Source organism: Glandiceps talaboti, chromosome 9 (genome assembly GCF_964340395.1).
Source record: "Glandiceps talaboti chromosome 9, keGlaTala1.1, whole genome shotgun sequence".
Classification (NCBI taxonomy): domain Eukaryota; kingdom Metazoa; phylum Hemichordata; class Enteropneusta; family Spengelidae; genus Glandiceps; species Glandiceps talaboti.
In genome coordinates, this window is record NC_135557.1 from 3,931,606 (window position 1) to 3,950,821 (window position 19,216).

General features: G+C 34.1%; 1 protein-coding gene across 3 annotated transcripts in view; it reads left to right on the forward strand.

The window, feature by feature from the left end:
• The first annotated feature begins 696 nt into the window (after nt 1-696).
• LOC144440057 (uncharacterized) overlaps nt 697-19,216 on the forward strand; it is a 57,787-nt gene continuing 39,267 nt past the window's right edge. For all 3 annotated transcript variants that reach the window (XR_013481157.1, XM_078129298.1, XM_078129299.1), the window contains exon 1: nt 697-887. Coding sequence is in view for 2 of the 3 variants with exons in the window: in XM_078129298.1 (XP_077985424.1) it covers nt 773-887 (115 nt within the window). In the remaining variant the exon portion in view is untranslated. The remainder of the gene's footprint in view (nt 888-19,216) is intronic.

Genomic DNA, 19,216 nt, shown 5'->3' on the forward strand with positions numbered 1-19,216 from the left:
AAAACATCGTACGAATCCTGCTGCTACAAATGTATCAATCTCTATACTAGTAGAAATATTAAATATCTTTTCTCCTTACAGATAGGGATATATGGTCAAAAGGTTGTTATATTTAGTCTGTAGACCTGGAAAACAACAATCTATGAAATATTACACGCCCCTATGGTTGCAGTTATCATATCAAAGATATATAACACGGCATCGTCCCCAACTCAGCCACATCAAAACGACACAACAATAAAGAAATGCCCGATATTTCGTAAAAGTGAAAGCAAAGCTAAAAGTTACGTTTAATTGCCAATTTCTATGACCAAAATAATCTGATAGTGATACACCGTAGATAGGAATACCGCCCTCTAGTGCCAATTGTAGTCGAGGTGATACGATATCTGTCTGGGCACTAAGTAAACAATAACGTAAGGTAAGCTACATCGGTATAAGCTATATTTCCCAAAATATCAATTGTAAAGTCACAAAAATATGTAATATAGCTATGGGTTTCTCCCAAATTTGCATATATAACGTAATACACTCAAAAATGTAAGTCTGTATGAATGGAATCGTACGGTGCAAACTAGGGGATTTCCCTACGTATTCATGAGGTATTGACAATTGTTATGCAAATGAGTTCCACGAACTCGAGTTATTTACACCCCAAAGTCTCGTCTGTGCAGAATAACATTTCAACAACGACAGTATATTTGCGCAACGTTTCTGCCTTGACAGTTGTCGGAAATCTGTGTTTTTTACAGTTTTACTACAAATCGACAAAATGCCAGCGAGCCACTCACAAGGACTTCATTCAAGTCCGAATAGTGTGGAAGACGGGGAAGTCACTGACATCAATGCTATGAGGAAATGTCGACATTATCAACACACCACCACAGGTACGTACGTCATCAAAAAATCACGATCTGTTCTTGTCAAATGCATAACTGACAATTTAAGTCACGTTGACGAAAGTAGAAATAATCTATTTTTGATAGACTCGTCAACAAAATATGTAACCTTATCGCTCGACGAAATTAATATTGGTCGTTTTAAGGTTACATAAACGGATGCGATATATGGACGGACGACAGTTCTATGTATGGTACTAGTTCCGGGTACGTGTTGAGACGCCATTTTGTGACAATATTACAAAATACATGCAATCTGATTTCTTTAAATTAATACGAAGTGAGAGAGTCACAGAATAAGAACATAGCAATGCCCCTCTCAATGTGAATATCTGTTTGGAAGATCTGTCGAGTGACACATTTAGGATTACACTGCTACATGTATCTGAATACCTCTCTCAAACAGGAAGTAAAATGTAATCATGTGATATTTGCTGTGAACTTGTAGCTAGCCCCATTGGCACCAACGTCCAATACCATTTTGAAAAATAGGTTATTATACATGGAGGTATTCATAAATTATCAACTTGAAAATTTGATGGGAAAGGGAAAAGTACAAACATGAATTGTGCCACCGTCTGGTGAAAAAAATTAAGATCTTGTCTTTAATTTGTTAGTCCAAACGGTGACTTTAACCACTCAGAATCAGGTTTCCAACATTTGTTCATATATCAACCAATTCAACATTGAAAAAAATTGACACTGTCTTGAAATATAGTGAAATTTTACACCAGTGTGACTAAGGTGAACACCCTTATTTTTCTTCTTACCATCAAAATTAATAACTATATCATGTATAAGTTTTGTCAGGTTAATAAAACATTCAAGCTGTAAAATGTCTTTTAAAATTACCCCCCCCCCTCCCCCACAAAATAGTAACATAATATTTTTTGATAAAATGTTTGTGCTTTTTCCTTCGAATTCTGTATTGCTTTGGTAACCATGATGAGGATGGAAATGAAAAAAATAGCCTGGTACATTGGCTATAGTACAAGATTACTAGAAGTGAAACAGTGAGGTCAAAGTTGATGGTAGCCAAAAGGGGGAACCCCTAGCATTACCCCAGTCAGTTTTTAAATGTATTATAAATGTACTTTGTACATGTAGAAGTGATAAACCACAGGAATTTCACGTGCTTCCTGGTTTGAATTTTGTTACACATTTATTGGTCTGTTTGTAAATTAAACATATAAAAGAGAAGTACACAACTGTAAAACAGATAGTTTTAACAACTCAGTAATTATGTGTAAGGTGTCTGTCTACTGACTATGTGGGTGTCAATGTAAAACAGATAGTTTTAACAACTCAGGTAATCACGTGTAAGGTGCCTGTCTACTGACTATGTGGGTGTCAATGTAAAACAGATAGTTTTAACAACTCAGTAATTATGTGTAAGGTGCCTGTCTACTGACTATGTGGGTGTCAATGTAAAACAGATAGTTTTAACAACTCAGTAATTATGTGTAAGGTGTCTGTCTACTGACTATGTGGGTGTCAATGTAAAACAGATAGTTTTAACAACTCAGTAATTATGTGTAAGGTGCCTGTCTACTGACTATGTGGGTGTCAATGTAAAACAGATAGTTTTAACAACTCAGTAATTATGTGTAAGGTGCCTGTCTACTGACTATGTGGGTGTCAATGTAAAACAGATAGTTTTAACAACTCAGTAATTATGTGTAAGGTGTCTGTCTACTGACTATGTGGGTGTCAATGTAAAACAGATAGTTTTAACAACTCAGTAATTATGTGTAAGGTGTCTGTCTACTGACTATGTGGGTGTCAATGTAAAACAGATAGTTTTAACAACTCAGTAATTATGTGTAAGGTGCCTGTCTACTGACTATGTGGGTGTCAATGTAAAACAGATAGTTCTAACAACTCAGTAATTATGTATAAGGTGCCTGTCTACTGACTATGTGGGTGTCAATGTAAAACAGATAGTTTTAACAACTCAGTAATTATGTGTAAGGTGTCTGTCTACTGACTATGTGGGTGTCAATGTAAAACAGATAGTTTTAACAACTCAGTAATTATGTATAAGGTGCCTGTCTACTGACTATGTGGGTGTCAATGTAAAACAGATAGTTTTAACAACTCAGTAATTATGTGTAAGGTGCCTGTCTACTGACTATGTGGGTGTGAATGTAAAACAGATAGTTTTAACAACTCAGTAATTATGTGTAAGGTGCCTGTCTACTGACTATGTGGGTGTCAATGTAAAACAGATAGTTTTAACAACTCAGTAATTATGTGTAAGGTGCCTGTCTACTGACTATGTGGGTGTCAATGTAAAACAGATAGTTTTAACAACTCAGTAATTATGTGTAAGGTGCCTGTCTACTGACTATGTGGGTGTCAATGTAACACCTCTATTATATGCCAGGATGGGAGTGGGAGGGAGTGGGGTATCAGTGACCCGATCTGTTAGGGGTGTGTGGCCAATACTGCCAACCCAGGCCAATACTGCCAACCCATTTTAGACCCATTTTAAGCAAAAAGCAATACCCCATTTTAGACGATCACATTTTGTTTAAACTCCCATTTCACTAAGGTGGTACTATACAGGCTATCTAACAGTCATGTGACCAATAGGACCACACTTTAGACAAAACAAAATAAAAACAATAGAGTTGACCCTATTTTAGACTGCCCACCTAGAGAAAAAGAAACCCATTTTAGACCAAAGTGCTAGAAAACACACTACAAAAGGTGGAACATACCGGGTATGTATACAATAGGGGAATGGGGGAGGGGTGGTTTTTACCCCATGGTTCTATAGTAATACTATTGTTTATAATGATCACATCTAACTTACAAAAACTAGTCAATATAACATGTCATTCATACATTTAAGCTACAGTTTCTATTGAATACAATGACAAAATAAGAACTGACTGTATGTTGTCATTCCGAGGATAGAGGTGTATGAATGGAATGTCACTGTACGTTGACATTCCAAGGATAGAGGTGTATGAGAATGGAATGTGACTGTACGTTGTTATTCCAAGGATAGAGGTGTATGAGAATGGAATGTGACTGTACGTTGTTATTCCAAGGATAGAGGTATATGAGAATGGAATGTGACTGTACGTTGTTATTCCAAGGATAGAGGTGTATGAGAATGGAATGTGACTGTATGTTGTCATTCCAAGGATAGAGGTGTATGAGAATGGAATGTGACTGTACATTGTTATTCCAAGGATAGAGGTGTATGAGAATGGAATGTGACTGTACGTTGTCATTCCAAGGATAGAGGTTTATATGAGAATGGAATGTGACTGTACATTGTCATTCCAAGGATAGAGGAGTATGAGAATGGAATGTGACTGTATGTTGTCATTCCAAGGATAGAGGTTTATATGAGAATGGAATGTGACTGTACGTTGTTATTCCAAGGATAGAGGTGTATGAGAATGGAATGTGACTGTATGTTGTCATTCCAAGGATAGAGGTGTATGAGAATGGAATGTGACTGTATGTTGTTATTCCAAGGATAGAGGTGTATGAGAATGGAATGTGACTGTACATTGTCATTCCAAGGATAGAGGTGTATGAGAATGGAATGTGACTGTATGTTGTCATTCCAAGGATAGAGGTTTATATGAGAATGGAATGTGACTGTACATTGTCATTCCAAGGATAGAGGTGTATGAGAATGGAATGTGACTGTATGTTGTCATTCCAAGGATAGAGGTGTATGAGAATGGAATGTGACTGTACATTGTCATTCCAAGGATAGAGGTGTATGAGAATGGAATGTGACTGTATGTTGTCATTCCAAGGATAGAGGTTTATATGAGAATGGAATGTGACTGTACGTTGTTATTCCAAGGATAGAGGTGTATGAGAATGGAATGTGACTGTACGTTGTCATTCCAAGGATAGAGGTATATGAGAATGGAATGTGACTGTACGTTGTCATTCCAAGGATAAAGGTGTATGAGAATGGAATGTGACTGTATGTTGTTATTCCAAGGATAGAGGTGTATGAGAATGGAATGTGACTGTACGTTGTCATTCCAAGGATAGAAGTGTATGAGAATGGAATGTGACTGTACTTTGTCATTCCAAGGATAGAGGTGTATGACAATGGAATGGAACTGTATGTTGTTATTCCAAGGATAGAGGTGTATGAGAATGGAATGTGACTGTACATTGTTATTCCAAGGATAGTGGTGTATGACAATGGAATGGAACTGTACGTTGTCATTCCAAGGATAGAGGTGTATGAGAATGGAATGTGACTGTATGTTGTTATTCCAAGGATAGAGGTGTATGAGAATGGAATGTGACTGTACGTTGTTATTCCAAGGATAGAGGTTTATGAGAATGGAATGTGACTGTACGTTGTTATTCCAAGGATAGAGGTGTATGACAATGGAATGGAACTGTATGTTGTTATTCCAAGGATAGAGGTGTATGAGAATGGAATGTGACTGTACATTGTTATTCCAAGGATAGAGGTGTATGAGAATGGAATGTGACTGTACGTTGTCATTCCAAGGATAGAGGTATATGAGAATGGAATGTGACTACGTTGTCATTCCAAGGATAAAGGTGTATGAGAATGGAATGTGACTGTATGTTGTTATTCCAAGGATAGAGGTGTATGAGAATGGAATGTGACTGTACGTTGTCATTCCAAGGATAGAAGTGTATGAGAATGGAATGTGACTGTACTTTGTCATTCCAAGGATAGAGGTGTATGACAATGGAATGGAACTGTATGTTGTTATTCCAAGGATAGAGGTGTATGAGAATGGAATGTGACTGTACATTGTTATTCCAAGGATAGTGGTGTATGACAATGGAATGGAACTGTACGTTGTCATTCCAAGGATAGAGGTGTATGAGAATGGAATGTGACTGTATGTTGTTATTCCAAGGATAGAGGTGTATGAGAATGGAATGTGACTGTACGTTGTTATTCCAAGGATAGAGGTTTATGAGAATGGAATGTGACTGTACGTTGTTATTCCAAGGATAGAGGTGTATGACAATGGAATGGAACTGTATGTTGTTATTCCAAGGATAGAGGTGTATGAGAATGGAATGTGACTGTACATTGTTATTCCAAGGATAGAGGTGTATGACAATGGAATGGAACTGTACGTTGTCATTCCAAGGATAGAGGTGTATGAGAATGGAATGTGACTGTACGTTGTTATTCCAAGGATAGAGGTTTATGAGAATGGAATGTGACTGTACGTTGTTATTCCAAGGATAGAGGTGTATGACAATGGAATGGAACTGTATGTTGTTATTCCAAGGATAGAGGTGTATGAGAATGGAATGTGACTGTACATTGTTATTCCAAGGATAGAGGTGTATGACAATGGAATGGAACTGTACGTTGTCATTCCAAGGATAGAGGTGTATGAGAATGGAATGTGACTGTATGTTGTTATTCCAAGGATAGAGGTGTATGAGAATGGAATGTGACTGTACGTTGTTATTCCAAGGATAGAGGTTTATGAGAATGGAATGTGACTGTACGTTGTTATTCCAAGGATAGAGGTGTATGAGAATGGAATGTGACTGTACGTTGTTATTCCAAGGATAGAGGTTTATGAGAATGGAATGTGACTGTATGTTGTCATTCCAAGGATAGAGGTGTATGAGAATGGAATGTGACTGTACATTGTCATTCCAAGGATAGAGGTGTATGAGAATGGAATGTGACTGTACGTTGTTATTCCAAGGATAGAGGTGTATGAGAATGGAATGTGACTGTATGTTGTCATTCCAAGGATAGAGGTGTATGAGAATGGAATGTGACTGTACATTGTCATTCCAAGGATAGAGGTGTATGAGAATAGAATGTGACTGTACGTTGTTATTCCAAGGATAGAGGTGTATGAGAATGGAATGTGACTGAACGTTGTCATTCCAAGGATAGAGGTGTATGAGAATGGAATGTGACTGTATGTTGTCATTCCAAGGATAGAGGTTTATGAGAATGGAATGTGACTGTATGTTGTTATTCCAAGGATAGAAGTGTATGAGAATGGAATGTGACTGTACGTTGTTATTCCAAGGATAGAGGTGTATGAGAATGGAATGTGACTGTACGTTGTTATTCCAAGGATAGAGGTGTATGAGAATGGAATGTGACTGTACGTTGTCATTCCAAGGATAGAGGTGTATGAGAATGGAATGGGACTGTACGTTGTTATTCCAAGGATAGAGGTGTATGAGAATGGAATGTGACTGTACGTTGTTATTCCAAGGATAGAGGTGTATGACAATGGAATGGAACTGTATGTTGTTATTCCAAGGATAGAGGTGTATGAGAATGGAATGTGACTGTACATTGTTATTCCAAGGATAGAGGTGTATGACAATGGAATGGAACTGTACGTTGTCATTCCAAGGATAGAGGTGTATGAGAATGGAATGTGACTGTACGTTGTTATTCCAAGGATAGAGGTTTATGAGAATGGAATGTGACTGTACGTTGTTATTCCAAGGATAGAGGTGTATGACAATGGAATGGAACTGTATGTTGTTATTCCAAGGATAGAGGTGTATGAGAATGGAATGTGACTGTACATTGTTATTCCAAGGATAGAGGTGTATGACAATGGAATGGAACTGTACGTTGTCATTCCAAGGATAGAGGTGTATGAGAATGGAATGTGACTGTATGTTGTTATTCCAAGGATAGAGGTGTATGAGAATGGAATGTGACTGTACGTTGTTATTCCAAGGATAGAGGTTTATGAGAATGGAATGTGACTGTACGTTGTTATTCCAAGGATAGAGGTGTATGAGAATGGAATGTGACTGTACGTTGTTATTCCAAGGATAGAGGTTTATGAGAATGGAATGTGACTGTATGTTGTCATTCCAAGGATAGAGGTGTATGAGAATGGAATGTGACTGTACATTGTCATTCCAAGGATAGAGGTGTATGAGAATGGAATGTGACTGTACGTTGTTATTCCAAGGATAGAGGTGTATGAGAATGGAATGTGACTGTATGTTGTCATTCCAAGGATAGAGGTGTATGAGAATGGAATGTGACTGTACATTGTCATTCCAAGGATAGAGGTGTATGAGAATAGAATGTGACTGTACGTTGTTATTCCAAGGATAGAGGTGTATGAGAATGGAATGTGACTGAACGTTGTCATTCCAAGGATAGAGGTGTATGAGAATGGAATGTGACTGTATGTTGTCATTCCAAGGATAGAGGTTTATGAGAATGGAATGTGACTGTATGTTGTTATTCCAAGGATAGAAGTGTATGAGAATGGAATGTGACTGTACGTTGTTATTCCAAGGATAGAGGTGTATGAGAATGGAATGTGACTGTACGTTGTTATTCCAAGGATAGAGGTGTATGAGAATGGAATGTGACTGTACGTTGTCATTCCAAGGATAGAGGTGTATGAGAATGGAATGGGACTGTACGTTGTTATTCCAAGGATAGAGGTGTATGAGAATGGAATGTGACTGTACGTTGTTATTCCAAGGATAGAGGTGTATGAGAATGGAATGTGACTGTACGTTGTTATTCCAAGGATAGTGGTGTATGACAATGGAATGGAACTGTACGTTGTCATTCCAAGGATAGAGGTGTATGAGAATGGAATGTGACTGTATGTTGTTATTCCAAGGATAGAGGTGTATGAGAATGGAATGTGACTGTACGTTGTTATTCCAAGGATAGAGGTGTATGAGAATGGAATGTGACTGTACATTGTCATTCCAAGGATAGAGGTGTATGAGAATGGAATGTGACTGTATGTTGTTATTCCAAGGATAGAGGTGTATGAGAATGGAATGTGACTGTACGTTGTTATTCCAAGGATAGAGGTGTATGAGAATGGAATGTGACTGTACGTTGTCATTCCAAGGATAGAGGTGTATGAGAATGGAATGGAACTGTATGTTGTCATTCCAAGGATAGAGGTTTATGAGAATGGAATGTGACTGTACGTTGTTATTCCAAGGATAGAGGTGTATGAGAATGGAATGGAACTGTATGTTGTCATTCCAAGGATAGAGGTTTATGAGAATGGAATGTGACTGTACGTTGTTATTCCAAGGATAGAGGTGTATGAGAATGGAATGTGAGTGTACGTTGTCATTCCAAGGATAGAGGTGTATGAGAATGGAATGTGACTGTATGTTGTCATTCCAAGGATAGAGGTGTATGAGAATGGAATGTGACTGTACATTGTTATTCCAAGGATAGAGGTGTATGAGAATGGAATGTGACTGTACGTTGTTATTCCAAGGATAGAGGTGTATGAGAATGGAATGTGACTGTACGTTGTTATTCCAAGGATAGAGGTGTATGAGAATGGAATGTAACTGTACATTGTTATTCCAAGGATAGAGGTGTATGAGAATGGAATGTGACTGTACGTTGTTATTCCAAGGATAGAGGTGTATGAGAATGGAATGTGACTGTATGTTGTCATTCCAAGGATAGAGGTGTATGAGAATGGAATGTGACTGTACATTGTTATTCCAAGGATAGTGGTGTATGAGAATGGAATGTGACTGTACGTTGTCATTCCAAGGATAGAGGTTTATGAGAATGGAATGTGACTGTACGTTGTTATTCCAAGGATAGAGGTTTATGAGAATGGAATGTGACTGTACGTTGTTATTCCAAGGATAGAGGTGTATGAGAATGGAATGTGACTGTATGTTGTCATTCCGAGGATAGAGGTGTATGAGAATGGAATGTGACTGTACATTGTCATTCCAAGGATAGTGGTGTATGAGAATGGAATGTGACTGTACATTGTCATTCCGAGGATAGAGGTGTATGAGAATGGAATGTGACTGTACATTGTCATTCCGAGGATAGAGGTGTATGAGAATGGAATGTGACTGTACATTGTCATTCCAAGGATAGAGGTGTATGAGAATGGAATGTGACTGTACATTGTTATTCCGAGGATAGAGGTGTATGAGAATGGAATGTGACTGTACATTGTCATTCCAAGGATAGAGGTGTATGAGAATGGAATGTGACTGTACATTGTCATTCCAAGGATAGAGGTGTATGAGAATGGAATGTGACTGTACATTGTCATTCCAAGGATAGTGGTGTATGAGAATGGAATGTGACTGTACGTTGTTATTCCAAGGATAGAGGTGTATGAGAATGGAATGTGACTGTACGTTGTCATTCCAAGGATAGAGGTGTATGAGAATGGAATGTGACTGTACATTGTCATTCCAAGGATAGTGGTTTATGAGAATGGAATGTGACTGTACGTTGTTATTCCAAGGATAGAGGTTTATGAGAATGGAATGTGACTGTATGTTGTCATTCCAAGGATAGAGGTGTATGAGAATGGAATGTGACTGTACATTGTCATTCCAAGGATAGTGGTGTATGAGAATGGAATGTGACTGTACATTGTCATTCCAAGGATAGAGGTGTATGAGAATGGAATGTGACTGTATGTTGTTATTCCAAGGATAGTGGTGTATGAGAATGGAATGTGACTGTACGTTGTCATTCCAAGGATAGTGGTGTATGAGAATGGAATGTGACTGTACGTTGTTATTCCAAGGATAGTGGTGTATGAGAATGGAATGTGACTGTACGTTGTCATTCCAAGGATAGAGGTGTATGAGAATGGAATGTGACTGTACGTTGTTATTCCAAGGATAGAGGTGTATGAGAATGGAATGTGACTGTACATTGTCATTCCAAGGATAGAGGTGTATGAGAATGGAATGTGACTGTACGGTTTGACTGTGTCTGTGTGGTTCTATCATTGCATTCTACAAAAATCACCTTATAATGTACACATTGACATTCATAATATCATTTAATGTAAAATTTTCCATAGTGCTTTCCCATACTGAGTCCAGTTTGGGTTTAAGATGAAAGTTTTGGTGAGAAACACTACGGAAAACATAAATAAATATACCACCCTAACAACAAATAAATATATCAAGCTAAAAATTATCTGTCGGTGTCTTTATACTGAGGTGTATTTTAAGTGAGTTTATTAATTCATTGAACAACTTACATCAATCAAATAGTCACAACTCACAAATAAAAGTAAAAATATATATATTTGAATAATAATACAAGAATTTGAATAAAATGATGTATTGACATTTAACAATAATGACATTTTAGAAAACACTATCAACATCCAACAAGTCTTGTCAGTTTCATATCCTGCTACAATAATGTTAATTTTGATACAGGTTTTATGTTAGAAAGTACAGCTAAAGTTACTTGCTCTAGTTGTAAGACAAGTAGAGATTTTCCAAAGTTATTTTGTTGTCAACAAGTCATGTTCAGAAAGACTAATGGCTACATGATTTCAAAGTTCAATAAGTTATAATCAAGGTGCTTTTTAATCACCCAAATTATATATCATTTTGAATGATAGTCAGTAATCAGTAAGGCAGAAACATGTCTACTGACTTTTCCTATAGCACTAATCAATACAAGTGTAGTAAAGTCAGAAATAAGTCTGACTGGACTTTTCCTTTACGTTGATAGCACTAATCAATACAAGTGTAGTAAAGTCAGAAATAAGTCTGACTGGACTTTTCCTTTACGTTGATAGCAGTAATCAATACAAGTGTAGTAAAGTCAGAAATAATTCTGACTGGACTTTTACTTTAGGTTGATAGCAGTAATCAATACAAGTGTAGTAAAGTCAGAAATAATTCTGACTGGACTTTTCCTTTACGTTGATAGCAGTAATCAATACAAGTGTAGTAAAGTCAGAAATAATTCTGACTGGACTTTTCCTTTACGTTGATAGCAGTAATCAATACAAGTGTAGTAAAGTCAGAAATAATTCTGACTGGACTTTTCCTTTACGTTGATAGCAGTAATCAATACAAGTGTAGTAAAGTCAGAAATAATTCTGACTGGACTTTTCCTTTACGTTGATAGCAGTAATCAATACAAGTGTACTAAAGGTAGAAATAAGTCTGACTGGACTTTTACTTTATGTTGATAGCAGTAATCAATACAAGTGTACTAAAGTCAGAAATAATTCTGACTGGACTTTTACTTTACGTTGATAGCAGTAATCAATACAAGTGTACTAAAGGTAGAAATAATTCTGACTGGACTTTTCCTTTACGTTGATAGCAGTAATCAATACAAGTGTACTAAAGGTAGAAATAAGTCTGACTGGACTTTTACTTTACGTTGATAGCAGTAATCAATACAAGTGTACTAAAGGTAGAAATAATTCTGACTGGACTTTTCCTTTACGTTGATAGCAGTAATCAATACAAGTGTACTAAAGACATAAATAAGTCTGACTGGACTTTTCTATTATAGTATTTTATCAAAAGTTATACTATAATTTAAATTTTAGCTTTCTATAAATCACCACACACTTCAAAAAGTTAACATTTCCTGAGAGTTCTTAACCTTTGCTTTGTGATAGTATAAACAATAACTGGGTATTTCTTTGTGATAGTATAAACAATAACTGGGTATTTCTTTGTGATAGTACTATAAACAATAACTGGGTATTTCTTTGTGATAGTATAAACAATAACTGGGTATTTCTTTGTGATAGTATAAACAATAACTGGGTATTTCTTTGTGATAGTATAAACAATAACTGGGTATTTCTTTGTGATAGTATAAACAATAACTGGGTATTTCTTTGTGATAGTACTATAAACAATAACTGGGTATTTCTTTGTGATAGTATAAACAATAACTGGGTATTTCTTTGTGATAGTATAAACAATAACTGGGTATTTCTTTGTGATAGTATAAACAATAACTGGGTATTTCTTTGTGATAGTACTATAAACAATAACTGGGTATTTCTTTGTGATAGTATAAACAATAACTGGGTATTTCTTTGTGATAGTATAAACAATAACTGGGTATTTCTTTGTGATAGTACTATAAACAATAACTGGGTATTTCTTTGTGATAGTATAAACAATAACTGGGTATTTCTTTGTGATAGTATAAACAATAACTAGGTATTTCTTTGTGATAGTATAAACAATAACTGGGTATTTCTTTGTGATAGTATAAACAATAACTGGGTATTTCTTTGTGATAGTATAAACAATAACTGGGTATTTCTTTGTGATAGTACTATAAACAATAACTGGGTATTTCTTTGTGATAGTATAAACAATAACTGGGTATTTCTTTGTGATAGTATAAACAATAACTGGGTATTTCTTTGTGATAGTATAAACAATAACTGGGTATTTCTTTGTGATAGTATAAACAATAACTGGGTATTTCTTTGTGATAGTACTATAAACAATAACTGGGTATTTCTTTGTGATAGTATAAACAATAACTGGGTATTTCTTTGTGATAGTATAAACAATAACTGGGTATTTCTTTGTGATAGTATAAACAATAACTGGGTATTTCTTTGTGAGTATAAACAATAACTGGGTATTTCTTTGTGATAGTATAAACAATAACTGGGTATTTCTTTGTGATAGTATAAACAATAACTGGGTATTTCTTTGTGATAGTATAAACAATAACTGGGTATTTTCACATATGAGCTGGTCATGTGACAGGAAACCAAAATATCCATTTATTGTTGATATTAATACGGCAATGAATAGGTCAAGGGCTTTCAGGAAATTGATAGTTATTTGTGGTGTGTGATGATTTATAACTTAGGAAAGTTCTGATTACAAGATATTGTTTTTATGTTCCTAACCTAGTTAAAGCAGTGACTAGCTGCAAGCGGAATGTATATCTTTGATCACCTGTTTTGTTAGATATCAGTACAATAACATACTTGATAATATTGTACACTCTGAACAGTATTAAATCACCTGTATTGTTAGATACCAGTACAATAACATACTTGATAATATTGTACACTCTGAACAGTATTAAATCACCTGTATTGTTAGATATCAGTACAACAACTTACTCATAATATTGTACACTCTGAACAGTATTAAATCACCTGTATTGTTAGATATCAGTACAACAACTTACTCATAATATGGTACACTCTGAACAGTATTAAATCACCTGTATTGTTAGATATCAGTACAATAACTTACTCATAATATTGTACACTCTGAACAGTATTAAATCACCTGTATTGTTAGATATCAGTACAACAACTTACTCATAATATTGTACACTCTGAACAGTATTAAATCACCTGTATTGTTAGATATCAGTACAACAACTTACTCATAATATGGTACACTCTGAACAGTATTAAATCACCTGTATTGATAGATATCAGTACAATAACATACTCAAAATATTGTACACTCTGAACAGTATTAAATCACCTGTATTGTTAGATATCAGTACAACAACTTACTCATAATATTGTACACTCTGAACAGTATTAAATCACCTGTTTTGTTAGATATCAGTACAATAACATACTTGATAATATTGTACACTCTGAACAGTATTAAATCACCTGTATTGTTAGATATCAGTACAATAACATACTCATAATATTGTACACTCTGAACAGTATTAAATCACCTGTGAGTAAAAGTACATGGTGTAGCTGTACACATATCATGGTACAGTAAATCCAATCAAATTGGTTTTTGGGTCCGCACCTAAAAATTAGCACCCTCAATATGACCATGTTTTCAACCTGTTACTGTACTACTTCTGGATGTAATTGACCTCAATTAACCTCTCATTGACCTCAAATTGACCTCAAATTGACATGCACAATGTCTGATTATTGGTATTTTATCAATTTTCAGTTAATGTTTTGCTGATTGTGATGGAGACAATGTTAATCTCTTGTTACAGCGAGTGCAGCTTTAATTCTATGACCAAGTTAATTAATGTAGTCTAGTACTAGTAGGTGTCTATAAATTCTATAACCAAGTTAATTAATGTAGTCTAGTACTAGTAGGTGTCTATAAATTCTATGACCAAGTTAATTAATGTAGTCTAGTACTAGTAGGTGTCTATAAATTCTATAACCAAGTTAATTAATGTAGTCTAGTACTAGTAGATGTCTATAAATTCTATGACCAAGTTAATTAATGTAGTCTAGTACTAGTAGGTGTCTATAAATTCTATGACCAAGTTAATTAATGTAGTCTAGTACTAGTAGGTGTCTATAAATTCTATGACCAAGTTAATTAATGTAGTGTAGTACTAGTAGTTGTCTATAAATTCTATGACCAAGTTAATTAATGTAGTCTAGTACTAGTAGGTGTCTATAAATTCTATGACCAAGTTAATTAATGTAGTCTAGTACTAGTAGGTGTCTATAAATTCTATAACCAAGTTAATTAATGTAGTCTAGTACTAGTAGATGTCTATAAATTCTATGACCAAGTTAATTAATGTAGTCTAGTACTAGTAGGTGTCTATAAATTCTATGACCAAGTTAATTAATGTAGTCTAGTACTAGTAGGTGTCTATAAATTCTATAACCAAGTTAATTAATGTAGTCTAGTACTAGTAGGTGTCTATAAATTCTATGACCAAGTTAATTAATGTAGTCTAGTACTAGTAGGTGTCTATAAATTCTATAACCAAGTTAATTAATGTAGTCTAGTACTAGTAGGTGTCTATAAATTCTATAACCAAGTTAATTAATGTAGTCTAGTACTAGGAGCTGTCTATAAATTCTATAACCAAGTTAATTAATGTAGTCTAGTACTAGTAGGTGTCTATAAATTCTATGACCAAGTTAATTAATGTAGTCTAGTACTAGTAGGTGTCTATAAATTCTATAACCAAGTTAATTAATGTAGTCTAGTACTAGTAGGTGTCTATAAATTCTATGACCAAGTTAATTAATGTAGTCTAGTACTAGTACAGGTGTCTATAAATTCTATGACCAAGTTAATTAATGTAGTCTAGTACTAGTAGATGTCTATAAATTCTATGACCAAGTTAATTAATGTAGTCTAGTACTAGTAGGTGTCTATAAATTCTATGACCAAGTTAATTAATGTAGTCTAGTACTAGTAGGTGTCTATAAATTCTATGACCAAGTTAATTAATGTAGTGTAGTACTAGTAGTTGTCTATAAATTCTATGACCAAGTTAATTAATGTAGTCTAGTACTAGTAGGTGTCTATAAATTCTATGACCAAGTTAATTAATGTAGTCTAGTACTAGTAGGTGTCTATAAATTCTATAACCAAGTTAATTAATGTAGTCTAGTACTAGTAGATGTCTATAAATTCTATGACCAAGTTAATTAATGTAGTCTAGTACTAGTAGGTGTCTATAAATTCTATGACCAAGTTAATTAATGTAGTCTAGTACTAGTAGGTGTCTATAAATTCTATAACCAAGTTAATTAATGTAGTCTAGTACTAGTAGGTGTCTATAAATTCTATGACCAAGTTAATTAATGTAGTCTAGTACTAGTAGGTGTCTATAAATTCTATAACCAAGTTAATTAATGTAGTCTAGTACTAGTAGGTGTCTATAAATTCTATAACCAAGTTAATTAATGTAGTCTAGTACTAGGAGCTGTCTATAAATTCTATAACCAAGTTAATTAATGTAGTCTAGTACTAGTAGGTGTCTATAAATTCTATGACCAAGTTAATTAATGTAGTCTAGTACTAGTAGGTGTCTATAAATTCTATAACCAAGTTAATTAATGTAGTCTAGTACTAGTAGGTGTCTATAAATTCTATGACCAAGTTAATTAATGTAGTCTAGTACTAGTACAGGTGTCTATAAATTCTATGACCAAGTTAATTAATGTAGTCTAGTACTAGTAGATGTCTATAAATTCTATGACCAAGTTAATTAATGTAGTCTAGTACTAGTAGGTGTCTATAAATTCTATGACCAAGTTAATTAATGTAGTCTAGTACTAGTAGATGTCTATAAATTCTATGACCAAGTTAATTAATGTAGTCTAGTACTAGTAGGTGTCTATAAATTCTATGACCAAGTTAATTAATGTAGTCTAGTACTAGTAGGTGTCTATAAATTCTATGACCAAGTTAATTAATGTAGTCTAGTACTAGTAGGTGTCTATAAATTCTATGACCAAGTTAATTAATGTAGTCTAGTACTAGTACAGGTGTCTATAAATTCTATGACCAAGTTAATTAATGTAGTCTAGTACTAGTAGGTGTCTATAAATTCTATGACCAAGTTAATTAATGTAGTCTAGTACTAGTAGGTGTCTATAAATTCTATGACCAAGTTAATTACTGTAGTCTAGTACTAGTACATGTGTCTATAAATTCTATGACCAAGTTAATTAATGTAGTCTAGTACTAGTAGGTGTCTATAAATTCTATAACCAAGTTAATTAATGTAGTCTAGTACTAGTAGGTGTCTATAAATTCTATGACCAAGTTAATTAATGTAGTCTAGTACTAGTAGGTGTCTATAAATTCTATGACCAAGTTAATTAATGTAGTCTAGTACTAGTAGGTGTCTATAAATTCTATAACCAAGTTAATTAATGTAGTCTAGTACTAGGAGCTGTCTATAAATTCTATGACCAAGTTAATTAATGTAGTCTAGTACTAGTAGGTGTCTATAAATTCTATAACCAAGTTAATTAATGTAGTCTAGTACTAGTAGGTGTCTATAAATTCTATGACCAAGTTAATTAATGTAGTCTAGTACTAGTAGGTGTCTATAAATTCTATAACCAAGTTAATTAATGTAGTCTAGTACTAGTAGGTGTCTATAAATTCTATGACCAAGTTAATTAATGTAGTCTAGTACTAGTAGGTGTCTATAAATTCTATAACCAAGTTAATTAATGTAGTCTAGTACTAGTAGATGTCTATAAATTCTATGACCAAGTTAATTAATGTAGTCTAGTACTAGTAGGTGTCTATAAATTCTATGACCAAGTTAATTAATGTAGTCTAGTACTAGTAGGTGTCTATAAATTCTATAACCAAGTTAATTAATGTAGTCTAGTACTAGTAGGTGTCTATAAATTCTATGACCAAGTTAATTAATGTAGTCTAGTACTAGTAGGTGTCTATAAATTTTATAACCAAGTTAATTAATGTAGTCTAGTACTAGTAGGTGTCTATAAATTCTATGACCAAGTTAATTAATGTAGTCTAGTACTAGTAGGTGTCTATAAATTCTATGACCAAGTTAATTAATGTAGTCTAGTACTAGGAGCTGTCTATAAATTCTATGACCAAGTTAATTAATGTAGTCTAGTACTAGTAGGTGTCTATAAATTCTATAACCAAGTTAATTAATGTAGTCTAGTACTAGTAGGTGTCTATAAATTCTATAACCAAGTTAATTAATGTAGTGTAGTACTAGTAGGTGTCTATAAATTCTATAACCAAGTTAATTAATGTAGTCTAGTACTAGTAGGTGTCTATAAATTCTATAACCAAGTTAATTAATGTAGTCTAGTACTAGTAGGTGTCTGTAAATTCTATGACCAAGTTAATTAATGTAGTGTAGTACTAGTAGGTGTCTATAAATTCTATGACCAAGTTAATTAATGTAGTCTAGTACTAGTACAGGTGTCTATAAATTCTATAACCAAGTTAATTAATGTAGTCTAGTACTAGTAGGTGTCTATAAATTCTATGACCAAGTTAATTAATGTAGTCTAGTACTAGTAGGTGTCTATAAATTCTATGACCAAGTTAATTAATGTAGTCTAGTACTAGTAGGTGTCTATAAATTCTATGACCAAGTTAATTAATGTAGTGTAGTACTAGTAGGTGTCTATAAATTCTATAACCAAGTTAATTAATGTAGTCTAGTACTAGTACAGGTGTCTATAAATTCTATGACCAAGTTAATTACTGTAGTCTAGTACTAGTAGGTGTCTATAAATTCTATAACCAAGTTAATTAATGTAGTCTAGTACTAGTAGGTGTCTATAAATTCTATAACCAAGTTAATTAATGTAGTCTAGTACTAGTAGGTGTCTATAAATTCTATGACCAAGTTAATTAATGTAGTCTAGTACTAGTAGCTGTCTATATATTCTATGACCAAGTTAATTAATGTAGTCTAGTACTAGTAGGTGTCTATAAATTCTATAACCAAGTTAATTACTGTAGTCTAGTACTAGTACAGGTGTCTATAAATTCTATGACCAAGTTAATTAATGTAGTGTAGTACTAGTAGGTGTCTATAAATTCTATAACCAAGTTAATTAATGTAGTCTAGTACTAGTAGGTGTCTATAAATTCTATGACCAAGTTAATTAATGTAGTCTAGTACTAGTAGGTGTCTATAAATTCTATGACCAAGTTAATTAATGTAGTCTAGTACTAGTAGGTGTCTATAAATTCTATGACCAAGTTAATTACTGTAGTCTAGTACTAGTAGTTGTCTATAAATTCTATGACCAAGTTTACTAATGTAGTCTAGTACTAGGAGCTGTCTATAT